This window comes from Atractosteus spatula, chromosome 17, assembly GCF_055471065.1.
Source record: "Atractosteus spatula isolate fAtrSpa1 chromosome 17, fAtrSpa1.hap1, whole genome shotgun sequence".
Classification (NCBI taxonomy): Eukaryota; Metazoa; Chordata; class Actinopteri; order Semionotiformes; family Lepisosteidae; genus Atractosteus; species Atractosteus spatula.
The window spans coordinates 5,824,163-5,851,939 of NC_142722.1; the positions used below are offsets into that span (position 1 = coordinate 5,824,163).

The 27,777-nt window shown below is 45.2% G+C and overlaps 2 protein-coding genes across 2 annotated transcripts; both read left to right on the top strand.

The window, feature by feature from the left end:
* Positions 1 to 834: 834 nt before the first annotated feature.
* LOC148818939 (uncharacterized) lies at positions 835 to 16,024 on the top strand. The gene is made up of 4 exons (XM_088935959.1): positions 835 to 1,685; positions 11,542 to 11,640; positions 11,887 to 12,021; positions 15,910 to 16,024. The coding sequence occupies exons 1-4, from the start codon at positions 835 to 837 to the stop codon at positions 16,022 to 16,024; spliced, it is 1,200 nt and encodes a 399-aa protein (XP_088792085.1).
* On the top strand, positions 6,835 to 27,777 carry hic2 (hypermethylated in cancer 2). The gene is made up of 2 exons (XM_088935805.1): positions 6,835 to 6,896; positions 25,030 to 27,777. Exon 2 carries the CDS (start codon positions 25,060 to 25,062, stop codon positions 26,746 to 26,748), a length of 1,689 nt encoding a protein of 562 aa, XP_088791931.1. The 5' UTR covers positions 6,835 to 6,896; positions 25,030 to 25,059; the 3' UTR covers positions 26,749 to 27,777.

The window sequence follows — 27,777 nt, forward strand, 5'->3', positions numbered from 1 at the left end:
TCCTGTGCCAGTGTCCGATGTCATTATTCTGCCAGATGTTGTATTAAGAAACTTAAAATTGCAAAATCGAAAAGAAAAACATCATTCAGTACTTCTAAAATACCGCTTAAGCAACACGCACAATTTTCCCGAATTAAGCGCAGATCGATAGACTTTCGCATCCTGTTCATTGAGAATGTGTTCCTGCTGAGAATATACACGCGAGAAATATAACCCTGCAGTTCAATTACAATTAAACCGTGCGGATTAGCAAACAGGTTTGTCCGTCCATCGCCAAAGAGCTGCTTATTCCTGAAAAGGGCCTGGAAACCAGGAGATACGAGTAGGTCGAGACCAGGCGTGTGTTTTTTTGTTGGGAAACCCGAGCACACGGAAAAAGTGTTAACTCCACACTAACCGCCAAGCCACCGTATGGATCTCCTCTGTGGTGAGAGACTCCTCGTTGCGTGTGACTGTAACTAAGTCGACAGGCAGATGCTGCAGCTTGATCACCTCGTTCTTAAACTGAACCTCTCGCCTGCAGACAAGCAAGGTTTCCTTTTCACGAGGGACAGGCGGCCGTGTCGCCTCTCGCTCAACACACACTCCTGAGACAAAGTTCTATTGAGGAAAAAGATGGGGTTTAGCCCACTGCAATTTACTTCATGGGATTTCAGCTCCCAGGTGGCCCCTTTGCAAATCAAGAGCCCAAACTCGGGGTGAGTAGCTGGCTTTTCAAAAATCTTCTGTTTCATATACGATGTTGTTATTGGCATCCGGGTTTCTACAACAACGTCAACAGCAACAACATTACGACTACAAATACTGCTGCTACTACTACTAATTCTGATAATAATGTCACTTTCGCCGGTGTTGCCGTTGGATAGCTTTGGTAACGTGCTGCTGTTTCTCTTTAACATATTTCTGGCTACTGCCATAGTTTCTCTGAACCTCTCTGTATTTCTTTCCATTGCGATCAACAGGGCACTCAGGAACGAGAACCGTTTCATGTACATGTTAAGCACCTGCTTCAGCGACGTCTGCTCGGGTTTGTCGTATTACTACGTCGGCGTCCTGGACGTTCAGGACCACTACGACTCCCCGACCAGAACGTATTACGTCGCGCCCACGTTCCTCGGCCTGTCGTACATGGTCACCCTGGCGGCGCAGGCGGACAGGTACCACGCGGTGGCGGCGCCCTTCGCGTACGGCCGGAGAATGACCCGCGGTCGGACTGCGGTGGTGATCGCATGTATCTGGGTTTATGCGTTCTTCATTGTCGGGGTGAATAATCTAGTTACGGTCGGCGCGGCCAAAAAGGTCACCAGTATCGGCACGTTTGTTTGCAACGTCGTCACGGTGGTCATTATGATCGGACTCAACATCAGACTATACGTCATCGCCAAGTACCACCTGGAGCGGGAGCTTCCTTCGCCTGAGCGAGAGAGCAAGAGATCATCCGTATACCTCATCGTTGTGGTGGCTGTGTTTTTCCTAGCCACCTGGTTACCCATCTTCCTGCACATTATCATCTGTAACTTCCTGGGGTCCAGCTGTTACTCGTTTAGAAACGAAGGGAGCGACCCCCTCAGAGTTCTGCCCCGGGTGAACGCTGTCATCACGCCTCTGCTCTACGTTCGGGGCTGCGCTCCGCTGAGGGAAACTTTGTACACCAAAGTCTGGAAAGCTTTCTTCCCAACAAGAAGGTAAAATCCAGGTTTTAAACTTTGTGTCCGTTCTCAGCTTCGCCGGAGAAAAGCTATGTTTCCGTCTACTTACCGGGACTATGGTTTACCAGTTGTAGTACACCTCGCCGTTCATCTTTAACACACTGATCTCAGTTTTCCATTCATTTTAAAAGAGCAGTGGAGTTATCCACCGTTTCTCACTTTGCACAACTTCTGGACAGCTGGCCTAGCACTGGCGAGTGATCTTACATCCGAGTGTAGGAGATTCGACGATTTATCGATTTGTAGTCTCTCAAATTTAGACGGGACGAGAGTCAACTTTGGTATCACTGTAGCTCGTGAGTTATAGCTATGAAATATTCACAAATCTGTGATTAAGTCTAATGAGTTAGCAAAAGAGCTGATTTCCACTGAAAATCTACCCTTATCTAGTTCTAAATATTTTATTTTACTTATTTTGACTGACGCTCTTATCTAAAGCGGCTTTCACGTACACAGCTGAGTTCTTTCCTGGATTCATTTGGGTGAAGCACCGACCTAAACGCCTGTGTCTCAGCTGAGGTTTGAACCCACAACCTTGTGGTTACGAATCCAGAATCCCATCCGCCGTTCCCCATCATTTAACTCCAATGTCTGCTGTTTGATTCCTAACTGGTGTGTTAATAGCATCAACGTCTTTGTTTTTTCAGAGTGAACCCAGAACCGAGAGAGGCTGCCAGTGGATCACCTGTCAATGTGGTTAATGTTACCAGAGCACAGTCCTGATCTGGGGTTAATTTCTCTCTAGAATCTATACGTGTTTCACCTCCTTTTAAGAAAGATGTGGGGGCGCTTTAGTTATTACGTTAATGTGATGATGGAGTCTTTTGTATTACTGCAAATTCCTTTTCTGTTTCAAAGGAAGAAAGCACATTTTGCAAGAGCAACATTGTTTTCTTCTGAAATCAGTGTGTTTTTTGGTCTACAGGCCGCGTTTAATTTGTAATTCGTTAATATTTCGTCTTTCACTGGGCGTTCCAGAAAACAGGTTTGTTTGTTGCTTATGTATGCTTAGACTACTTTGTTTTGTTTCACCTACTCCGACCTTTCCAAAGATAGCTGAACTATTTCGAAGCCAGAAGAAATATTTAAGAAGTATAAAAACTAAAAAGAGATGGACGTGCAACCCATTCACAAACCGTATGTTCTTACGCGCCGGGTCTCTGTCGGAGGATGTACTTGATCTTCACCTTTTAAAATGTCATCGTGTGTATGTTAAATGTGGAACTAATAAAACGCCGTGTTAAAAACTGGACAACTAAGCTGGTTGCTAATGTTCTCTACAACATTCATAGCTAATAGCTAATATGGGATTTGTTTGCCCTTCTGTCCTTAGGGACGTGTCAGAGAGTAAAGAACTGGTCTCTTCTATGTAGTCTGGATCAGCTACGTGAGGGATCTGAACTTTTCCTGTTGTTATTGATGGAAAGACGCCTGCAGTTGCCTCTGGCTCAGCCTCTGGTGATTTTCCAACTTTCCCCAAAGAACATGCACAACAATGCGTGTTCATACCTGTGGCCGTATCGTTCCTTAACACTATGTAAATATGTATCTTGTTGTTTTTTCTTCCGTCCGTCTGTACACCAACACTGCTGCTGTAAAACCACTTGCCCCTCCTGGGGAGGATAAAGTCTCTCTCTCAATAGTACAAGCAGCAATTTGGTTAGTAGCTGATTGATCCCATGATCTGGTCTTGAAAGACGCCCTGATACCAACCAGGGCTGGGCCTGCCTGTTCCTCTCGCACACAGCACCCGAACACTGTTTCTTCACAGCGGGGAGAAGGTTTCGGTACAATACCAAGTCCCAGCTTGGCCGAACATCTGTCTTTGTTTCACAGCAGTGGTGTGAAAGCGTGAGTGTGCACAGAGGGCGGGGCACGGGGTTTTTTTTTCCCATTGCCTCGGGCGTAGAAGACTCAGCTTCTCCGGCAAAGTCTCTGAGCCACTTGTAGCCATTTTGAAGCAAAGTGAAAGTATCTCTGCGACTCGTTTAGGTATTCTGAAGCACGTAAAGCCGTCTCGGCATTTTCTAAAATATGTCGGAATCCAATTTGAACTAGATATTTTACTTGTTGAGCAGACAACTCTCACATTAATACAGTTAGCGTACGTCTGTAACCACAGATGCCGGCGGCTGTTCCAATAGTCACCGAGTTCAGGAGAATCAATGGATGAGTAACAAACTCGCCGTGTGGTCATTTTTACCATTGGCCGAATGGTGTCTACGAAGATGCAGTTTACATAGAAACCACAAGGTGTCGGAAGAGGCCATCTTTGTAACAGACTTTCACTATCTTCACGTTTTCTTTGAGAGACTTTCCTTGAAACTTTCACCACACCGACATCATCAGTCGCGTATATTTTCCACAGTGAAAATGCGGTTTTAACGGTAATCCTTTTAGTTTGCATTTAAAGTGCTGGAAACGAGTTTTGTCTCTCGGAGATTTTAAGCGGGGGGTAAATTCAATACAGTCTTCAGAGTGTTTGAAAACAAAAGCAAGGGTTCGAACAAAAAGTGAAGCATCATAATAACGCTGCTCTCTGGTTCCTGCTCTCGACAAGTTCTTAATCGCCAGCAAACAGATTTCGATTTTCTGTACAGGCGCGTTTTATCATTTTCTCTCAGCTCTGAAAGACCTGGAGGAGGATTGTAATTGGTATCATCAGAGTGCCCGTTCTTGAGTTCCAGAGCTGCCCTCATTATCAAGTGAACCTACGTAGAAGGAAATAAAAAACACACACATTGAAGGCGAGTTCTACATTGTCAGTCCCGTCTGTAAATTCGTCATAAATTATCTCTTCTTAAGAACGTTTCAGTCCGAGCTAGTTCTTAATGACCAACTTGAAGGGCGATTGCATACATTTCAATATTTTGGCGTTGTTGGATATAACGTGTTTTATTAGGTCAGTTATAAAAGGACTGAGTGCATAAAAAAGTCTAATCAAGCAAGCAGCTCATTTATAAACACCAATTAGCACTGGTGATTAAGGGTCCCAGTGGAAATTAAAAGCAGAACGTCTAGGGGTCACTCAAGAGCAGGAGAAGAAGCTGAAGTATGTGAAGATAAAAGAAAACGTCAAAATAAAATGTCAACACACTGATAGCTGCACGTTTATTAAGAAAGCGAAATTAATTAAATCTCTTCTGTGCTATTATATTCCGTGTCATAGTTATTTTATTCGCGCATTTGCAAATACTAGTCGCACAGGTACGATAAAAAAAACTGTCACGATTCATTAGGGGTCGCTATGGGGCGACATTATTCTACCGTACTCAGGTGAAAAGCGATATGAAGGTGAAGACCATATAAGATTTGTATTCCTTGCGATAAGCACCTAAAATGGTGTACGTATGAAAATATATAAACCCATATATTTGGACGGTTCTATACATTGACATACTTTTGTGTTATTTTACATTAATGACTGGTCGACACGTTCCAGGTGAGACCCTTGCAGATCCATATTTACTCCGAAACTCCGTTTGCAATATGTGATTTTCAGGTCATGTAGGAATTATAAAACTAGTGGATGTCTGTACAGACCAGTTTGTATAGACTTTTCTCCCTAAACAGTATCCCTGCAAATACTATTTTTTTATTCGAAAGTTGATATGCATAGCTACTGGAATTCGCATGCACCACAAAACGCACACCACTCCGTAGCCATTGGTTAAAATAAAATCAAAAATCGGAGCGAGAAGTTGGACAATAGTAGAAAACCGTGTAGATTTTACTGGGCCGAGCTTTTATAGTGGAGGGGGGAGGGGGGGTGTTCTGGGTGGTGACCTCACTTCCTTTAGAAACATCTGCTTGGGAGATCTGTGGGTGAGCTCACGTTAATGAAGCCCGTTGATAGCTGCGTGTCCGTGTCCAGTACAGGCAATTCCTCTCTGCCGAGGTGTCTACAACACACCGCAAAACCGACCTTGCGTGGGTTTCAAGCGCTCCTGGGCCTCAAGTGAAACAGGAACTAAAACGTAGCCGTTGAACTACATTGCCGGCCCTGCGTCGCGCTCTATATATTTGTTTGTGGAGAAGTGGTGTTTGTAGCTCGTAGCTGGGCCGGCGGCACGTATTTCTAATTCTCACGCTAATAATACACACGTACACGTCACGGACATGTGCAGCGAATTGAAATTCAGCGGAGACGCCGATGTGATAATTACACTTGTCAAAACATCGAAAAAACAGAAAAAAGATACATTTTTCTGCAGCTCATATTGACTGCTTTCAATTTAGACCCTCTGAGAAAATGACTCAAAAGCATGGGACGTAAAATGACGTTTAGTAGACCTAACCCGGTGTTACACGGGGTCTTCTGGTTTCTTGAATTATTTTAAGAACTACATGTTTAAAGGATAATAAGATTTCTATGCTCAGTATTTAACATTGTCCAGAGGTCAATTCTTCGGCCCTTACAGTGGGCTATTGCAACACTGAAACAAAGTATTTTTAATAAAGTAAGCGTCAGCCCCAAAACCAACTCCGCCGGAGTCACAGGCTATCTGATGGAAAGGGTATTGTCTGCATTGGATTAATTTTGTTTGTAATGAGCCCTGCCCATGTGATATAAAAACTGAATATATCAATGAAAGATTCTCACAGCTTCTTTGCGAGTGACCGGGGTGTATAAATGCATCTAGGGCGAAAACCTTCCTCCTTTTCGTCCTCGAAATATGTAACAATTCTTTGCGTTTTTCTTAACACTCGGGGCAAATCTTGCAAATGTTCGGTCCATCTTATAATGGAGATGTTTACATGTGAATCAATAAAGACTTCACTGATTCTGTGGGCATATTTCTCATTAACACATGAAATCGGTTTCAGTGCATACGCACTGGAGGGTATGGGGCGGCTCGGTATATTTGTATTATACATGTAATTATATTTGCAACATCTACACACCTCTGAACGCGTTACTGGAGCTCGATACATTGAAATTCAGATTACAGGACAGGGTGGTAAACGCGGAAAACAAATCGGGTACAAAGTATCTGCCAAGGACTGGATGAGACGCTTCTTGCTGGCAAAGAGGCTAGTGGCTTTTTCCCCCTTTTCGGTTGGCTTCTATTCAAATTTGGGTCAGGGGTGAGTTCCCAACGTCACAAGCTTGCAAGATGGCGCTCGGAAGGCTGTGAGATGAGACACAGGCTGGTAAATTGAGAACGCTCCTACAGATGTATTAAGGTACCAAAATGTTGCTCCGGCTCTGTTTTTCAGAGCCTCTAAGCTTGCCGTGACTCGCCGCGCGCGGCCGTGGGTCGGACTCCGCGTGGGCCGCCCGAATCGTCGCTCGGTTCTTGCACAATTTGTGGGAAGCGAATGCCAACAAAAAGGGTCTCGTCTGTAGTGCCTACTCCTGGAGAGCCAGCAATACCAGCTTGGCAGGATGTGATCTGCTCGTTTTGTCTTTGCTAAACCTGCAGTGCAAATGCTAACGCAACGAGGTCTTTCTTTCCCCCCTGTTCGACCAGCATAGTGATCCAACCTTGTTTTTTCTCCCTTTGCAAGCGTGGTATTTTTTTATTTAAATGCATTTTGAATATGTTTTCTGCGGTATGAAGTTTCCCCTCGAGGAAAACAATAATCTTTATAGGTGTACTGGGCAGATTGAATTCCAAGCCTGCTGTCCTGTTAAGGCACGATCTGGGTTTTTTTTTCGTTGTTTGCGATCCAGTAAAGGGTGATTTTTTTTTTGTACACGAATTGTTTGTTAGACCTTCGAAATGAATCTTTTTAAAGCTTTAACGTGAAGTGATCATCGAAATGCTTCCAAATTGCCAGACCTGACGAAAACGGTAATCGATTAATACAATCGACGCTGCCTTTTTTTTTAATTGGATAATTTAATTACAATACGCTGTTATGGGCGCCATTCACTGAATCAGGTAAAGTATGGATTTAAAAAAATATTTCGGGAAACACGACTGTGGCAATATTTTCATTTGATAGTTTTACTTTTCTCCGCCAAACGTTAAGACCAATTGTTAGTTTGAAACGGGGGCAGCAGTATTGTCCGTATTAGAAATCGTACCCTGTTATTATGTGTATTTTGGGGAAAAATACTGGTGTATTTATTGCATGGAGGAATTTACCCGAAGGAATTAGCAATTTCTTGTCTTTTAAGTACGATTGGCACACCAATCATATTTATTAATCATGAAGAATATTGTTTACATAGACCGTATGAACTAGCAATTATGTGGCAAAACTTCGCTGAGTATATTTTTATACGCTGTAAATACAGTGCGGATGTTTTTTTTTTCCCAAAGAAAATACGTCTATATGTTTCATATCGTACAGTGAAATATAATGACTGAACCTCGATGTTTACGCGTACCCGAGTTTTTCAAAGTAAAAAGGGGTTTAAAAAGTTTTTCCCGTCGCAGAAGAAGGTTGGAATTGAAACTGATAGTAAAGAGGCCTCCTATAACAACCAAACAAACTGACGAATGCTCTTCAGGAACTTACATTTAAGTGCTCTGTGGGATAGGATTGTCTGACTGAACCCCTCCGCTTGAGACACTCCTATATACAATGGGTTGGTACAGTGTTTGTTGTTGGTATCGTCTTATTTTTGCAGTATATCGAAGTCCAGCACTATCTGTCGTTAATATATTTGGTGGAATTCTGAAAGGCATAGTGGTAGATGGATTTAGACCCAAACATTTGGGCTCTTTGAGGTCTTTGGAGACAACGATTGGCAATCGCATATATGTTAGTGTAATGGAGGTTTGCCTAATCAGCCCCTTTTTGTTCAATTTCTTTTGTACAGCTCCTTGGGATGAGCTTATGAAAGGTGCTATATGCCGCCAAAAACCCTGTGTGCTTTAAGATGTTAATTTTGCATTTTGAAATATGACAAAAATGGAAGTGTTACTGATATTACATCAAGGAGGAAGTGTTACAAAAAAGTGTCTTGCGCTTCAACTATGTTTGCCACTGTGGTCTGTTTGATATGAGCTAGGAGCAGAGGCACACAGGTTAACCCAGCGGTGTTTGAACCTAACGCCCAGTGTCTAATACATTAATTGAACTAATACATTATCTCTAATTGATGAGATGAAAGTCTCTTTCGCCTTATAGACTTTTGCCTCTAACATAATTCAGCCTTTTATTTAGCGCTTGAAATAATTGAAAAGGCTTTATGAATTGATGAGCTTAAGTCTAAAAGTAACGTTATTTTATAACACTTTGATACGGCTTCAGAACTGAATTGTCTGCATTCCGCTCCATAATCCGCTACAAGCCAATCCACCAAACGAGTTGATTATTTCAAGTTTCATAGATATTGATTTGATTGTTGTTTGGATGTAAATGTATAACTTTGGCACTGAGCATGTAGAAGACTGTGCTTGGTCCTAGTCTGCCTCAGGCCCAGTGGAAACTGGTGCTCAGTAGGTTTTATATTCCTGATATGTACGTTATCCACCACTCAGAAGGTGCACAACTGCTGTTCTCCTTTACTAGCAAAGGAGGACAGAGAGGGAGAATTGTCACTAGAGTCACGGGTCTGGTATCAAGACACAGATAACGTATCTCATCAGCAAAGAAGTAGGAGTTGAAAAGGAACAAGAAATTCCCCCCATCACACGCACTAGCAGGTGTTAGGTTCTAAAAATGTGGGCGTGTGACTCTACAGAGAGTATATCGCTTCTGATCGCTTAGATAGGGCTACAGCTGACATTCAGACATGACTACGCGATTCAGACAAAGTAGATAAAATACCAGGACCATGCAGATTCCAGCAGAAGAAGTACTGTAGTATAACATATAAAAACAGTAGGCGTGATGATGCTTGAGCTGTGTTCATGGGCAGTATTTTAACAGTTTTGTAGGGAGACTCCCAATTACCAGTATATTATTAGCTATCCTGAATGATAAGGTATAAAAGTATCTTTGCTTCTGCAATCTCCAAGGATATTTCTGCTTGCATTGTCTTTTTTGGAGGAGGAGGGTACAGAGCTCTGTTCATCCTAGATATCTCAGAGGACTCAGTCAGGCCGCATGAGAGGATACGAACTCCCCCCCCCCCCCCCACTGCCCGCAGAACTCGCCTTTATGTTTCTGGAAGACTGGGATGCTTCCTAAATTTTAACGGGGGGCATCCAGTTCTCCAGCACTCAGAGGCGTCTTGTCTGTTTGGAATCGCTTCGCCTGTCTGCGAGGTTGTAATGAGGGAGATGGTATACAGAGCTCTTTGGTGTGTGTGTGTGTGTGTGTTTGAAGTGCATGGATCTCTGGACACTTTGCATGTGACGCCAGTCTGTGTGTAGCTGCAGGATGGGTTGGGGTGAGGCTGAATAGGGAAATCATGGAGGATTTAAATGGCAAGGCCTATATAGGGTCAGTATTCTTTTGACTAGCAAATCTTCAGCCTCATACAGTACATGAGCTGCATGGGAGACTTTTCTTAATCCTCATCAACTGCCCTAGGTCTTGTTCCCCTTGATTCCCAAAAATACACTTTGAGGGTTGCCTTAAACTAGTTTGCAGGTTTAGCTTGTGTGTGTCCAAGATAACCTCACTATTTAGCATGATTGGAACTTTGGCGATCCTTTATTTGACAGGGCGGATAACATAAGAAAAAACGGGATTTCTGACCAGCTGTTTCCTTCTGCGTGTGATGTCACTACAGAGGAAATTCCAGAGCCCTCCTGAAATTCTATTTCCATCATTTCTGTATGAACTGGAGGAACTGTAAGGGATCATTAATAATACAGGCACATGAATTAGGAAATGGAAGAACCTACACTGCTGATATTGATCGCGAGACATTGTAATTATGGTAGCATTGGGATGTAAATGGATTTAACAGTCCTCAAAATTGATTAACAGAGCTTCGCATCTTTCAGATCTGTAGCGTTTCTCTGCCCCCTTAAATACATTGCACCCCACTTTGTAGTGATAGCTGGTGAAATATGCAGTGTATTGCAGAAAATGTTTTCAATCAGGAAATCTTCACAGAAACCTGGCAGTTTTCTGTCGGTTTAATGCCAAGGTGCTTGGTAGGGGTGTAAAATCAATATTCCTTCTCAGTGCTTGTAAGAAGTCTAATTACTGAATATAGCATTGCAGTTTGCTCTAATCTGAAAATTATTGTTTGAAGGTACAGTCCCTGGTTGTGCTGCCTTTTCTTTTCTAAACTTTTTTTTTTTAAAAAGCAAACTTTTCTAGAGATTCGGAAACGGTCTCAGAGTTTAGCTGCAGTGGGACGTAAATGAATGTTTTTAAAAACGTATAAAGCCGTTGGCCAGAAAGGCAGCTGTACAGCAGTTCCGTACAACAGCTGTGTCCAGTTCATAAAACGGACATGAATGAACAGGCACTGGACTGGTGTTGGGCTGTGAACTGGTTTTGTTTCTTCCTTTTTCCATTTCTTTCAAGGGGATCGTCCGTGGAGAAAGTGGACTTCAAACGGGCAAAGTTCCTCACATCATTTGCAACGAGAAATGTGCTGAAGCCAGATGTTTTAGAGGTTATTTGCGGGTTCTAAAAGCGTGCGTTTGAATTGTAGGACCCCCGTGCGTTCGTATTGCAGGAGCGCACCTTCTTATAGTAAACAGAAACAGCTTGTGATCACACGGCTTGTAACGCGTTTTGGAGTAGCGGGCAGGAAAACGCCTCATTCGGCCAGTCTCTGGACGTTTCAGTATGAGATGCTATTCTGAGCTTGGCCATGGGGATTTTGAGAGAGTCTGCGCAGGGTAAGCTAAGAAAGTAACAGAGTATGCCGAGACGATGAAATACCAGCTTTTACAGCTCCCAGCTTGTGTGTGGTACTACTGTAGTGTTTCACTCTGCTGCAGGTTTTTTCTCTCGTGCTGTGCAGGGCCGAACTGCTGCCTGCTCTGGGTGTGCGCGACCGTGCGCTGATGTGGTTCAGTAGCCATGCAGCTGATGTGCGCCTTGTTCCAGTCCATGGGGCTTTGTGAGCGCCGGTAGAGGTCACCTCTGCAGCTCTGCTCGGGTGCCTCCCTTCCTCTTCCTCTCCACCTGGGCTTGGCGTTGCCACAGCTCCGTGGCTGAGTTCATTCCGAGCTGCTGTATCAACCCACCACCCCTCCCCTCCCCCTCCCCCTTCTGTGATGTCAGCATAGATTAGGGCTCAGGCAGGAGGAACGTGGTGAAGGGGGCACTCGTTCGGCTGCTGACCTCAGTGAATGATGCTCCGCAGCCTCGTGGCGCGTGCCAGTTTCGGAGGGCAGCTGTGCCCACCTCGTTGCATTGCTCGTGCCCGCAGTGTCCGGGTGAATGCCGTTTGTAGCCACCCATCAGAGTGTGCACTCAAGGGAAGACTGTGCCTCGTATGGTACCAGATGTGCCCACATGTTTCTATTTCATGGACACGTTATTCTCAGTTTTTGTGGGCTTCCGTTTTTTTAATTTTCCTTATTTGTACCCGAGTGTTAAGAGCAGTATTAAAATAAGCTTCTGGCATTTATCACCTGCCTTTGTTTAAAAGAAAAAGGCTAACTGGACGGATGGGATAGTTCGATGTTTAGTACGAGTGCTGCTATAAGATTAGGAGTCTTCTAAGGAATAGCAGAGTCCAGACGGGACGTTTGGGAGGTGGTGGACAGCGAGTTTGGTTTCGATTGTAGGTGCAGGTCCAGAGCTTGTGTCAGCTGGAGCTCTAAGTCATGAAATCGGGACAATAAGTATTCCTGAAGACGCCGTTCAGGGAAGAGCTGAGGGTGTCTGATGCATTAGATGGTTGCCTTAAACTAGCTTGCAGGTGTAGCCTGTGTGTCCTCCAAGCTTACCTCTCCGTTTAGCACGATTGGAAGACTTTGAATATCCTTTATTTTACGGCTTCTTTCCTATAACATAAGAAAAATGGGGATGCATGTTCTTTGTTATACAGTAGATATAGAAATGGAGCAATGCAGTGTTGTCCTGTTTATGCAAAAAAAAAAAGTCACTTCAATATCCTGACCATGCGTTTCACTGAAGTAACCTCAACCCTCACCCTTTGATTTACACGGCTGTAGAATATAAGATGCTGGGCAGCTGTAGTTCATTTGCTACAGAAAGTGTAATTACACCTTTGTGAGGCCAAAATGTATTCAGTAAACGCCAAAGGTGAATCTCTGACAGTTTACCAAGCACATATAAATTATTGCACAGCCTTTTTTAGAGAGTAGCTATAAAGACGGATCATTGAAAGATCAGCTGACGAGAGATCATTGGTAAAATGAATATTTCTCTGGAAAGCTGATTTCGGATCCAGGTGGCAGTAAATAGTGCTTCTGCTGTGCAGATGCAAGTCTTTTTAATGATACGGGAGTCTGTGATGATACTCGCAAGCCTGTCATTAGTGATGCACAGCCCAAACAGACTTCTTTTTCACCACAACCTGACATCCTCCCTCGCTGTGTTCGCCAATAGGCAGCACGTTAATATGCGGTCTGGAATGGTTACAACTCTTAAAGTCTCACCACAGCAATCTTCCCAGCTGGCTGTACAATTTAAGTTGGTTTGGCGGTTGTGCCAGTTTCATTCTTGAATTTTTTGAATTCTTGAAGTGTGCTGTGATTCATTTCGAAGCGCAAAAAACACGAGCAGTAGAGCAGAAAAGGTTTTTCAAAAAATCACGTTTTGTTTTGTTTTTTAATTTGGTGGTTTGTTCTGGCCTGATCAAACCCCCCCCCCCCACCCCAAGCAACAGCTTTTCTGAAGTGAAGGTTTGAATTGGAGAGGAAATCTTTGATCTTTGAAAGTCAGGTCCATCGTTTTTATGGCTGGAAGGTTTCCATCTCAAGGAAGTGTGTGTGCATTTGACTTTTTCTAATATTGTTGAAAGTCTTGGCCAGCGTGCATGTTCGTGAGGATTTAAGTTAATACTGTTAAGCAAGGGACTGGCAACTAACAGACAAGACCTATTTCAACACCTAATGGGTGTTTCTGACTGCAGATTTCCATAGTTCTTACTGAAGTGTTGGCAGCACAAGTTTTGGGAGGAGAACTGAACTGGTTTAATTAGGCAGCTTAATTTAGTTATGTAGCTAAAAACTGAATGCAATGAGAGAACTGGATGGGACTCTGGTTCTTGAACTGAGCCTCTGTATCAGTCTTGTGACTGTTGAATAATTATGAATCAATCTTGGATTTGCCACTTAGGAATGTTGAACAAATTCATGGTCTTTAGCTGGGGAGTTTCAAAAAGCACTGGCAAACATGAAGGGAATTGCTTTTATATTGTCGTCCATTTAAAACGGGCAGGAATGTTAAGGGCTTTTTAAAGCTGCTTTTATCTCCTGACGAGACATGCGATGTTTTAAAACCAGGAATAAGCTCTGGCTCATCTGTAGCGCACCGTGAATGTTTTGCGTGCTGTTCCAGAGAGTAGACAACAGTGTTGCGAGGCGGAGTCTGCTACACAACAGTTGTGGTGTTAAAGCTCGCTGGCGCTGGCCGTGGGAGTAATTAACTCTAATCCTGCAGTCCGATTCACATTTCATCACTTCATGTTTACTTAACGGGTTACTTTTAGCATTTCCAGTCTCTCTGCTCTTTCTGTGCTGTGGATCTACCAGGTGAGAGAGTAGAAAGTTTAACATTTGCTGGAGGAAATTGTTGAAATCTAGATTAGTAGTATTCCACGTTACGGTTTTGTAATGACACATTTTCATAGTTTCCTTTGTTCTTTTGTGATTTCGGACAGTTTAGAAGCATTAACTGGGTTCTGTAAACGGCGCCGAATGCACACTGTCTTCTGTACCCTGTTTGTGCCTTAAAAACCTGCACACCTGTGGGGGTCTGGCACTTGTGTATGCACTCCATGTAGTGTGTGCGCCCACGTGTCTTCAGCTGAATGGAAATGAACCCTAATCTATCACTGGCTCACGTGACCCAGCGGAGTCGCCGGGGAGGGGCAGTGCAGACGCATCTGCACGCCGGGCGCAGCTCAGTCAGCTGGGATCTCCACCGCTGGGCGGGAGGCAGTTGGATTTCTCACAGCATAGGGCAGATGAGTCCACCGGTGAAGATGACGGCTGCACGTCTGGCACTTCGCAGTCAGATCACGCCTGTGGGAGCTTTGGGTTTGTGCTGCATCTTCTTGTGCATTAGTGTCGTGCTGAAGTGTAACAGTGCACGTTGTGCACCCCACTATCGGTTTTGCACGACTCGTTGTGGTACCTTAAGGGTGGAACTTGGAAGATAATTCTGAAGATGTGCTGCATTTGTTACTTTGAGTGTTTTACTGACCTGTGTGCTAGAAGTGACCTGAAGTAGTCACTGTAGTTGCCCAGGAGCAAATTTCATGTTTTGTGCCTCCGATCCCTCCGTTTTCCTTTTCCTGGACGAGAGCTGGACGAGAGGGATTTCCTCGTCATTAACACTGAGCGTGCTCTACTCTCTAGAGCGCTTCATCTCCTTCACCGGAGTCCTCATTTTGTTTTCTGATTTTGAAGTCTTTTATGCTTTCTGATCAAGCCATGCCGAACGCCAAGACTTGTTGAAATCTCTGCACTCAGGGAAAGCCCCTGAACTCGTCTGAGCGAGCCTGAGCACGACCAAAAAGAACCTCATTGAAATTGAAAAGACCTACAAGAGGGCCCGTCCTACAGACTGATTTCGAAACAGTTTTTCTTGTCTTCGAAACAGCCTGTTCTTCTCCGCTTAAACCTCGAGTCAGTCAGAGAATTGGTGGGCTAAATTGTTGCAGCATGACAGATTTTTTTTAATTACAGCAATTTTAGAATGCTGTTAGAAGTGCAGATCCCCTTTACGTCATTTAAAGCATAATAATAACTTACAGTCAATTTTGGAAATGGCTAATTAAAAAATGACTGGAAACATTTAAAAGCTCTAATCCCAGAGCTGCTGGCAGTTATATATAGCCTGTGTTAGAAGTGCACACCAGTGTGCCACGCACTGCGTAAGGTTCTTTAAGCAAACTTGAGGGTTTAAGATGCATCCCAAACTGACATTGGTGAATTTAGGGGCGACTCCTGGGTGGCTGAGCTAGTACAGATGTTTGTTCCGAACTCAGGTTGAATTCTGTGACCCAGCTGGTCGAACCCGGGACATGTCACTAGCTGACTGTGATTAGTCGGCCGGGGCTCTCTGAGCTCTCGGTGGTCCGGTGAACCCCCCCAGCACCATCCTGGGCAGGTGGGCGTGGCAGCAACATCGATAAGGGAGCAACCTCTCCTGCAACCAGAGCTGCCCCCCCCTGTTTTCCTGCTGGCAGTGGCTCAAAAGTGAAGGGAGGAGCCCCTCGGCACCTCCTCATGCCGTTCCGAGGCGCTGCAGGGGTCATCGTCATGAGCCTGGATGCGAAGACGGGACTGGAGCTTCCAAATTGATCGGGCATTTAAATTCGTGAAGAAATTAATTAGAGTGCTGGTCCTGTTAAACTTCTGCTATTGCTTGCTCATGTAGCTGAGTCAGAGCCTGCTGTACAGCTATGTAATGAGCTGGTGTTCTCCTGTTGGGCCCAGTATAGCAGATCCATTGGCTGCTCCGGATGTAACCCAGGGGATACATCCAGAAAAACGCAGTATTATCTAAGGCATAAAGTCTACTTGACCATATGGTCATATGCACCAGCAACCAAGATTTGATCATCAAGAAGGAATTCTTGTCAGGATTGACTAATTCTCCAAGTTGTTTTCGGACTGTCCTTTTCGTTTCTGCTCCCTTTATTATTGGTACTCATGGTCTCTTCATTTCAGTGGTATTGCCAAGCATTTTTTTAGCCTCATGGTTTTCTTGCTCCTAGCATGTCCAGTCTACCTTTCCTGTATGTTTTCATTCAGGATCTAAAAGCCTTTCAAATTGTTATAAGGTCAGTGCTTTAACCCATTAGGAATTTTGTTTTCCTACTTCACATACGGGGGAATTATGAATGAACTATTCATGAATTCATGAATTATGAATGAACTACTGCCAATAAAAATGGTCAGTTGGCTTAAAAGAAAAACTCATCTTAATTCCATTGTCATAAATCTGAGTGGGCACATTTATCCCTTATCAGTGTATCCAAATCTCTCCTGCCTCTAATTGCTCATACAATTGTGTTTAGGAGCAGGAATGTAGTTCAGCACTCAGGCAGCTCCTCAGTGTTCTGTCTGAGCAGAGACAATGTTGTTTAGCACTGTCCATCCCTGCAGTAAAACCTCCTTTCTGTTTTCCCTGAGCTAGTCAATTTCCAATTAACAGCTGGTATCGTCTGTTCTTTAACTTGCCTGTCTGCTGCCTATAGCTTAGCCTTTTTCTCTTGTGATTTCGTACTTCTGCTCTTTGCCTCACCATCAAAACACTGGTGATATTGTTTTGATATAATCGGGCAAAGACTTTGTCATCCTGCTCGTGCAGGGAATTAAGATCGCCAAGATGTTCTACTGACCTGTCACACTTCCTTTCAAATATAACAGGCTTTGTTATCATCTGGAGTGGTCAGTCGTTCTCCAGCGACAAGCACGATATCTCTCCATGTTTTTTCGGTTGTGTCCAGCTACACTCAGTCTAAACTTATGCTGGTGCTTTAAATAAAAACACTGCTCCCCACCTTTGCGGTTTTGAGCACCAGTACACCGCTATATAGTGAGAAATCAACAGTGAGTTTTGCTTTTGGGTTTAACTGTTCTTCACACCCCTGTGGACATTTACTGTGGTGATTTGCACTCCTCTATATTGCCAGCAGGAACGTCCCTCTTGAGAGCCTGTCAGATTCTTGCTTTAAAATAGATAACAGGGATGAGGATTTTTTTTTCAAAAGGCTTTTTAGTTCCAAACAGTCAGAATTACTTGCCTCTGTATATCAAGATTCAGCAAGTTCTTCATGAAGCCTCTTCAAGCTTCGCTCCGACCTCAATTGCTGAATAGTTACTGGTGAGAAGGGAGATATTTAGTCATTGTTTGCATAGCATGTTCCACTCAGAGCTAAACATTGTCCTGAGTCTAGGTGCATCTCATTCTTTTTAAGTGAAACTGAGCACTGTGATCCAGGTGTCGCAGGTTCGAGCCTGTCACGTTCGACTGTGCCGACTGTGTCGAGGATTCTCCTAGAGGCTGTGGCGGGAATAGTCTATTTGACCCAGGGTGCACTCGGCTCCTGCAGGCTCACGGCTCTTTCAGTGTGGGGACACGCACCCCCCTCAGATCAGCTCTGACCCTCCAGCACGGGGCAGTGCTGTCTGCGAGGGCTCAGAGGAGCCTGTCTGTGCCTCCTCACTCTCCCCGTGTGCGGAGGTGAGGTTTACAACTGTGAGCCGACTGCCTGTAAAGAAACTTGCGCACTTGACTATTCCAAATTGAATGGTTTGGAGAAAAGGGCAACTCTGGGAGCCTTTCTCATTTTTGAATTGAGAGCCTGCTAAGAGATGCAGTATTAATCATTTCCTGTTTCAGGCAGAAAACCACACTGGAGTTTAGTAGCAGCTCAGAACCGCAAGCAGGGTTTATTGCGAGTGTAGCCTGATTAGTACAAATTGGCAAAAAGCCTTTGGTCTCTCCCTGTCCTTGCTGTCTTGTTTAGGATTGCACTGCCTCAGTAACAGCATGTCATTGGGTCTGCACTCCTTGAAGGATTATTTAACCCTTTCCCATCTGAAATGCATCAAGGACAAAGGACTGTGTTCCTGAAAGAGAGGGCAATCTGAGCCCCCTTAACTCCACCTGTACTTCAAGCAGATGTCGGGCAAAGGATCCAATTGACACTTAACTCAAAAATATTTATTGGACATGAGTAGCTGACTAATGGTGGTGCACACTTTCTTCACGTGTCATAACAATTTGCAACTGTCTAAACTGTTAGCAACCTTCTTTATCAAATCACATGCGGCGCATTAGTTTCAGCTTTTACTGTCCTTTCACTTTAATCACCAAGTAAGTCCACAGTTCTGCTCCTGACTAAGGACTTGTATGCATCAAGTGTAAAACTCCCCTTGCTTGTTTAGGAAAATGGGTGACGGGTTAGATTCATAGTGTGTAGCGTGTCCTGTGATGGCTTTGGAAGAAACAGATGGCTCCAGTCTTCCCTTCCAGTCCTCAGAGTTTTAATCTCCAGCTCGCGTTTGCTGGCGTTCTGGTCTCTTGAAAAAGCCCTAATGCGTTGTCGCTGCCCTGCATTAAACTCACAGGGAGAGGTCACACGGTTCTTGCTGCTGACTTGCTTGTATACAAAGTGTGTTTTGTGAGTTTAAAAGCCTCGCCTTGTGCTCTGTGCTTTCTTGTGACTGAAAGAGGGCACTTCAGGCTGTTTACGCTGCCACTTATATTCAGTATTCCTGCTCACAGGGACACTAGGAGGTCTCAGTCCAATAGTTCAGTCCTAGGCGGTCACAGCTGTGTTTAGCCTGGGTAGGAGTGATGGCAACATTCAGGATGTGAATGATTCATATCTCACTTTCACCATTTGCATTTAAAATGCACACAAAGAGTGAAAGAAGGAAAGAGATCAAGCAATAGAGATTAAGAGGACTGTATAAAGAGACTCTGGAACTTTTCCAGAGACCATCCGGATTTGTATTCCTACATGTACTCCAGGAAGTTAAACAGCCATATTCAGTTTTGGCCTCTGCTGTACAGTACAAAGCCCATAGATTGGACATTTCGCAAGATTTGTGCTCAGCGCACAAAGCCCAGATTAGGTGTTGCTCTTCTGTAATGTAAATTGGTGGTTTTCAACTTTTTTTTGTAACGTTGTGCCCCGGTCTGTCTCAAGGTGTCATCTTGAGTATAACCTACTGTAGCTGCTGTAGTTTAAAATTGATAGAACAGTCCAAGTACTTATTTAAATATATGTTTTACTTGCCGTTTGTTCTTATCTAGGTCTGCGGGTGTAAAACATTTCCATATGGCGGAGATACTCTTCAAAATGGTGTTTAATGTAATGACTTCTCTCTATGTATGTCTGCCTTTTAACATAGCCTGCATTTCAATAAATTTAATCTCCTTAATTTATAGATACCAGGGGTACAAAACTCCTTCCCTGGAGGGCCCAAGACGTTTTGGTTATCATTCCATGCGAGCCCTTAAATGCCTAATTAAAATTTTTGCTTTATTGGAGAAACTGAAGTCGCACATTATTCTTGAGAAGTTGGAGGTTCAGAGAAAACTATAAAACATGCTGGTCAGTGGCTCTTGAGGCCTGGAGTTGGGCTTTCCTGCCCCAAACCCTCATGAACAGTGGTTTACTTTTTCTAAATGTAGGAGAAATACGAACAGCCAAGAGCTGTTTTGCTCATCTGTGGATTTCGTTGTTCTCAGCTTCGTTGTTCTGGGGTGAAATTGACGTTAGGCACAGCACAAAGTTTCCATATTGTTCCTCTTTTTTTGGGATATTTTTCCACAAGCTTTGGATTGTGAAATTGAAATCTTTCCAACTCCAGCTGCTATCAGAAGTTGATTTGCGCATGCCTGGGTGCAGGAGGAAGAAAGATTTGACTTTTTTGTCTTTCTTGGATTTTGCCATTTAGAGTGATGATCACATGTACGACTTTATAGACCACTTGTAGTCATCTGGGAAGCGTTATACGTTTCAGTGTTGCTCAGATACGTGTCTTTTTAGTAACAATGGTTCCCTGTCGTAATTAGAAGGTTTGTTCAATTAGAAACACATTTGCATAAAGGTTCATCTTCCTGACCCACCTCTTTGAATCCAGAATGCGAGTAGACTCCACTGTACTTAACGAACTTTGTCACTTTGAATTTTCTTTTCTTAGTCCTTTTTTGTCTGTCACGAGTTTATCCAGTTTCGCTTAAAAAAAAAACAAACCACCTGCTTTCTCTATTCAAGTGATTTAAATATGCCAGTTTGCCTGGGTGGAAAACTGCCTGAGACAAAATTAGCTGTGCACACCCCCGGAATACTGATTTTAAAAGTACACAGTGAGAATGAAACTATGAGCTGCTGAATATACAGTAAATTAAATTACTGTTTAATTTAAATATAAATGTGCAGTGATGTAGAGATAATAGACTATACAATACAATTAAAAAGTAATTTCACAGAAATTGGATTATTTTTGCATTACTGATTGGTTCTGCGTACCCCGTGTGACAGTTAGGACCGCCTTTGGGACAAACGCACACCCCTGCTCGAAAGCCTTTGCTGTAAGTGCTTAATTCTGTTTTTTTTCCTCCTTCCATATGAACGAGGAACGACGAATACAAAAATGAGTGCCCACAAACCTATTGCGCAACAGCAGTGTCTCCGAGATGCAGCAATGTTTTGGGTTTTTTTATCCGTTCTGCGACCCGTGTTCAGCCCTCTGACCCGGTGGTACGCTGCCGGAGTGATTAATTCCACAAGCTCGCAGCTACCGAGTCCCCTTGTGGGTGTGCGGACTCGCTCACTTGCTGTTCCTGTAAATTGAATCAGGTGTGAAGAGGCCCCAGGTGAAGGCAGGAGCTATCACAACGATGTTAACCCTTCACCTGCTCTCCTCTCTGGGGGGGAAGGGGGGTATTTCGGCGGTGAGCGCATCACGGTGTTGTCCAGGGGATTTTGATTTCCAGCTGAACTCGGCGGAGTGCTTGTTCCTAACCATGAGGGAGCGTGGCAGCTGACAGGCCAAGCCCGACGCTCGGAGGGTGTGTGTGTCAGTTTTAAATAGGCCCGTTTCCTTAAAAAAAACAAAACCGGGGCCTGTTCCCTGAATTCTTCTTTTTCACAACTGTTGGCCATCTCCCAAGACCTGTTTCTCTTGTTTCAACGGCGGTGATAAGGCTAACTGGAGTCGAAAGAAGACACTGTTTACAGACTAGCAGGTCTGTTTGAAGCCTGCTGCTCAGACAATGAACCGATTGCTATCGGTCTTCCTGCAGAGCCGCACTCCGGCTCGGTGTCGTGTGGGATGGCAGGAGCAGGCAGATACTGAGACGCGCTGTTTCCTTTGAAAGGCTGCCAGAGGCCACATGTGAAGGGATGCGATCCGTGTTGCCTGACAGGACCGCTCGGCTTTCCAAACCTTGCACGGACAATAGATCGGGATTCGATTTGTTCATTTCCCCCTTTTTTTTTCTTAATGGAGTCCTTCCCTGTGTTAATGGAGACCGCTGTACAAAGAACAGTTCACGGATTGCACAATGAAGGTTCAGTGTGTCACTGAAATGATGTGGAGATGCACTGCCAGTTTCCCAGAATGAAACGCGTAGCCTGGCAGCTTAAAATTTGCTGTGATGTTTTGTGATTGTATTCAGAGAGATAAGGAGAGCTTGTTTTACAGTTTCCCCCCTACACACACATACAAGCACATACACATACCCCTGTTTTCTCTATTTGATAAGAATCTTTTGAAATCGAGCCATAACTTTCTAATACTGTCCTCAAAAACAAAATCTGAGCTAGACGTATCTGTGCCCATCCAATGCACACCACACATCCCCTGCTTTGCTGCCGATTAACTGCCTGTTCCCCTGGCTGACTGTGCTGTGCATTGGGTAGGGTCCCAGCTGGTAGCTGGGCTGTAATGCACTTGCCCCGATTGTCACACAAGGATGGGCTTGAGCTCAGGGGATGCTGGGGTCATGCCTGTACTAAGCGAATGATTGTGGGGGCGAGTTCACTGAGAGAGAAGGCAGACAATAAAAAAAAAAACGATTTGGGGAAGGGAGAAGCTGTGCTTCTCCTGACTGGGTCCTCCAGTAATGTTTTTTGTTTTTGTTTTCTGCCGAAATGACTTTGCTCGTTGTGTGCTAGGCTGCCCTTGTTGAATGTTCAAATAGATTTTTTGGGTGTGTTACTGCAGCTGAAGCTGACCACGTCCGGCGTCTGTTGCTGCTGTGGTCAGGTTGTGATCCCAGGTGCTGTCCTCGCTGCTGTAGCTCTGCTCTGCGCTGTTTGCAAGCTAAAGGGGTGCCTTTATCTGCTTCCTTTAATATGGCTTCGAGGGGAACTTAAACCCACCTGAATAGCCAAAGTTTTAAGTATTCTATAGAGTTATAGACCTTATTTCTATGGTACAGATATAACATTTCTGTCTTCTTTATAATGTAAATAGAAAGTGATTAGAATTAACCTGTTGCAGGGGTGACCTGCTCTGTGCTTTCAGAGCCACACTCCAGTGGGTCTTATCCATGGCCCTCAAATAATCATTTTGTAAAAACGCAGGTCCATAAATCAAGCTAAGAAAAAAGTGTGTAAACTTTTTCTGATGGGTGACAAGTGGCCAGCTGTGATTCTTGGGAGAGCTGGAGGACATTTGGATGTTAATTTCAAATGTTTGTGAAACAGCTTCGTTAAAATCGGTTATGTGGCTGAACGGAAGTTGTTCTGAGGGCTTGGAAATTGCAGATTTCCGAACTGGGGTTTTCTGTGGACTGTGGTTCTCCTGGATCACGGTGGGCCTGTTGCTTCTGTAGTTTGAAGTCAAACCACTGTTAATAGATTGATTACAACTATATAGATTTACAGATGGCTTTCTTGTGCTGCCCATGACATTTTGTTAAATGAGATTGATTCATTTTCAGAAGCTTTTTTCTGTTTCACGAACATTTTGGTAAAAGGTCAGTAAATCTGGGAGATGTTTTAATGGGTTTGCAATCTGTTTCGCTGTCTGCATACTATAGCACAGGTAGATATTTTAAAACATTGTAGGATTGCTCACTGGGCAGGACGTCGGTGAAAAACAGGGCACGTGTACATACTGGGGCTATTAAGAGACACCAGTCAACCCAGCCAGCATGTCTTGAGGAGGTGGGAAGAAACCAGAGCACCTGGAGATACCCCACATGGACAGGAGGGAAGTACGTGCAAACTCCACACACAAGGTGCGCCAGGCCAGAATTGAACCCGGAACGGAAGAGCTGTGCTCTGTGCTGACTGGAGAAAGTAGGAAAGAGAAGATGGTACTGCTCTTGTCGAGTCACTTTTCACAAGAATGAGGTTTTCTCAAGAATTCCTAAAGGCCCCGCAGTTCTCAGGATCGCTGTACGGCTGTATGGCAGTGGGGAAGCAAGCAACAAGCTGAGGCCTGCTGGGGCACTTGTCACAGGATCAGGTCGGAGTCAGTGCTCTCTGCCACACCCAGCTGTGTCTTTTGTAGCGGGTTTACCTGATCAGGTTACACCTAATCCTGAACACCGCCTGTGAGCTGTGCCCACCCCCATACGCAAACAATGGGCTAGTTCTCGGGCTGCTGTTTCTTCCAGCTAATGGATAGCACAAGCAGCATTCCGAACACACGTTGTAGAAAAGAACAATACTAGCAGCCTGGAAAACACGAGTGTAGTCAAACATGAGTAAAGTCTTTTCTTCGAGGTCGAGAGGGTATAGTGGCTAAACTTAGAAAGTGATCCCAATATCATTCACACGTTTGAAATGAACCCACAGAAAGTGGAATTTTGTCTCACTTTAAGCATAGAAAGTAGTAACTAAGCTGTGTAATTTGTAAGAATGTACAATAGATGCCTCAATTATAAACATAATTATTCTTCAGGATTTATCCATATTTTTCTGACTCTTTTTATGTTTTCCCAACCTTGGATGTCTGTCTCCGTTGTTTTTTACCCATTCATTGTTAAGTTTCAGGTTTTTTAAATTCTGTTGTATCTGTTCCTTTCTTGAAACTCGGTCTATACTACGGTGCCCTCCCTTTCAGCCTGGCACACTAGTGAATAGCTTTAATTCCTTCAGTACTGTAATATCCTAATTAATCTTGAGTGCCACGTTCTGTGGAGCACAGAGATCAAGTAGCTAATTTGATTCCAGCGTCCTCTCTGGCCTTATTGATTGAGCACTCAAATGTTTCAATATTTCTGTAAATGTTTAACTTCTGATTTCTGCTGCCACCATACATTTATGAATCAAGGAAGAGAGGCTACTGTGTAGAGATGCTTAACAGTGATTCTTGAGTTTTTCCCCGTTAGTGTTCAGTTGTGCAGGGGCACGTTTATTAATACGCTTTGTTTGGCAGCAGGTCTCGTGTTGTGGACAGGAGATGCCTTTGTGATTTAGAGGAGGCTGTCTCGATTGGGTCAGCGTGACAACCTGGCCCTTGAGATGGAGGGGTGGGGTGGTGGAGTAGTTGTAAATCTGGGCGCTGTCATTGTAGAACTTCAGCCCTTGTGTCTTTCCTCACTGAACGATTCACTGAAAGTTTTTTCTTGGCACAGCTAGGAATTAAACCGGATTCTGTCTACCTCCTATTGTTATCCAGCAGGGAGGTTAAGACAAAGTCATGGCAAAAGGAGAGAGGCATGCTTTCTGTACATTGTTGTCAGTCCACTTTGTGAAGGTAGAGGTGCACAAAACTGTACGTACATCAAGAGCTATTTACAGTCTGGCAGGGTCATTTATACCGTCATTGCTGCTCATGAAAGGTTATATCGAGATCTGATTTTCTTCTGTTTTTCTGTCCTCCAGGTAGCACAGGGGTGTGAAGAGAGGGTGGAAATGGAACTGCCAAATCATGCCAAACAATTGCTGCTGCAGCTGAACCAACAAAGAGCCAAAGGTTTTCTCTGTGACGTTATCATAGTGGTAGAAAATGCCCTCTTTCGGGCACACAAAAACATTTTGGCGGCCAGCAGCATATACTTTAAATCCCTGGTCCTTCACGACAACTTAATCAACCTGGACACAGACATGGTCAACCCGTCCGTGTTTCGACAGATTTTGGACTTCATTTACACCGGCAAGCTTTTATCTACGGATCAGACCAGCGACCAGAACTTCAACGCCCTCCTGACGGCAGCAAGCTACCTCCAACTCCACGACCTGGCCGCCCTCTGTAGGAAAAAACTGAAGCGCAACGGCAAACCTCTTCCCAGCAAGCCCGTGACCCCCAGCGCGGGGAGACCGCTTCGCAACCAGCGGCTGTCCTCCACGCCGGTCATTCAGAACCGCTACTCGGGGTCGAGGGACGGCGGGAAGAAGCAGCACGGTGACCTGATGAAGGACAAGCTGTCGGACGACGAGGTCTACGTCGGCAGTTCCAACCGCGAGAGCGCCAAGGCCTTGAAGAGGGCGGCGGGGAACAGCGGGAGCAACGGCAACGTCAGCAGCGTCGGCGATCAGGAGCTGGGGCTGGACCTCTCCAAAAAGAGCCCTTCAGTGTGTCCTGCCCCGGACGAGGTCAGCCCAAACAACCACCAACAGGAATCCCCCCAATCTGCCTCAGTGTCCACAGCCAACAGTGCCTCTTTTGAAGACTCCACCACGAACCCCCAAAGCCTGGACAGCGGGGAGCCCATGGACCTGGGGGGAGGGGCTGGCGAGGAGACGAAGCCCCTCCCGGACACGGGACAGCCGCGCAAGAGCTCGCGCCACGTCGCCCGCAAGAAAGAGTGGCCCAAGAAGGAGGCCGCCTTCGACGGCAAGGGCGCGGCGGACGAGGAGCGGCCCGTGCCCAACGGGGTCATCGTGGGGCCCAAGTCGAGCAGTGGCAGCGGGGGCAGCAGCAGCAGCGCGGGCTACAGCTCGGAGCACTCCTTCCAGTGCAAGGAGGAGGACGCGGAGAACGGCAAGGAGAACAGCGACGAGAGCGGGCACAGCGAGAACGAGAGCGGGCACACGAGCGCCAACTACGTGTACCGGCAGGAGGGCTTCGAGCCGGTGGCCTATGGGGACAACCTGTACGTGTGCATCCCCTGCGGGAAGGGCTTCCCCAGCTCGGAGCAGCTGAACGCCCACGTGGAGACGCACACGGAGGAGGAGCTCTACATAAAGGAGGAGGATTCCTACGTGAAGGAGGAGGCGGAGGACCTGTCCACCCAAAATTCGGCGTTCGGCACCGAGTCCCGGCCCTTCAAGTGCTCCGTGTGCGAGAAGAGCTACAAGGATCCCGCCACTTTGCGGCAGCACGAGAAAACCCACTGGCTGACCCGCCCCTTCCCCTGCAACATCTGCGGCAAGATGTTCACCCAGCGGGGCACCATGACGCGTCACATGCGCAGCCACCTGGGCCTGAAGCCCTTCGCCTGCGAGGAGTGCGGGATGCGCTTCACGCGGCAGTACAGACTGACGGAGCACATGCGAGTCCACTCAGGCGAAAAACCGTACGAATGTCAGCTTTGCGGCGGCAAGTTCACCCAGCAGCGCAACCTGATCAGCCACCTGCGAATGCATACCTCCCCAACATAAGCCAAAGACTTTCGTTTGCTAATAACAAAAAGTTAAGTTAATAAACGCGTCCATACGCCCATCAAGGGTGTATGCAGGTTTCCAGAGAATGTGCTTTCTCTGCTTTCTGCAGCAGGAAGATGAAACAAACCAACAGAACAAGACGAGAAGCTTTTGAAAGAGTTCTTAAAGGGGTTGTCTTGCTTCAGAAATAACCATGGGTGCGATGGAGCAGCAACTCTTCTAATTTAATACTTGCTGTGAAAGTGACTGGGTTACTGAAATTGCATCATGACCACTGTAGGCAGACGTCTGTCGGATCCCCAACATCTGAAAGAAAGCAACCTTGTTCTTCATTTTGCTGCTTTCTTTTTTCGGCAGCAAAATGGAGATCAAGCAAAGTTTATCTCATTTGCCCAAATTTTTGGTAGATGCAACTTACTGCAGTTTTGAAGATAATTCTTCAGATGGCGTCACTTAATTCTGGTACCTTGATTCGTTTGTGCATGCATATCGCCCTTCCTCACTGCCGTAGAGTCTTGGACAGGGCTTGAAATTGGCCATTCTTGTGGCCTTTCAGGAGGGGTGGTAGAGAGCGGAGAAGGTTTCCATTGACAAACAGCACGGCAGTTTGCAGGAAGGGGCCCATTACCACGGCAGTCAGTGCGAGAAGGGACAGCTGTATGCATGTCGATTCCATGATAGAAATTTCTGATTGATTTAAGCTAAAACCACATGATGTTTTTTCAGAGATTCCCACCTGGCAGTTCGAACAGACAGGTGAGCGAATCTGTTGGCAGACCGAGAAGAAAGGTTCATATCGGTCCGCTGTGGCCTGGCCTGCCTTCTCTTTCCCTCAGGGGTGTTGAAGAGAAGTACTGTCCCGACTCCCTGCTCTGGCCTGATGGTTATTTCTGTGTCCCAGGAACGATACCGTTCACCTTGCCCATGGTTAGAAGCTGCTGACTTCTCCTTCTACAGGAGTTCTGAGAGTGAGAAGGGGGTCCTTAGTTTCTTTTTGTAGTTGACAGGGGGTATTTCCTTAAAGTA

Bases quoted from the DNA above. Each gene is read 5' to 3' on its own strand.
- LOC148818939 (XM_088935959.1), top strand. From the start codon at position 835: ATGTCACTTTCGCCGGTGTTGCCGTTGGATAGCTTTGGTAACGTGCTG. The intron at 1,686-11,541 runs GTAAAATCCAGG...CGTGCTGTGCAG, and splicing joins GCTTTCTTCCCAACAAGAAG to GGCCGAACTGCTGCCTGCTC. The intron at 11,641-11,886 runs GTGAGCGCCGGT...GATGCTCCGCAG, and splicing joins GTTCCAGTCCATGGGGCTTT to CCTCGTGGCGCGTGCCAGTT.
- hic2 (XM_088935805.1), top strand. From the start codon at position 25,060: ATGGAACTGCCAAATCATGCCAAACAATTGCTGCTGCAGCTGAACCAA.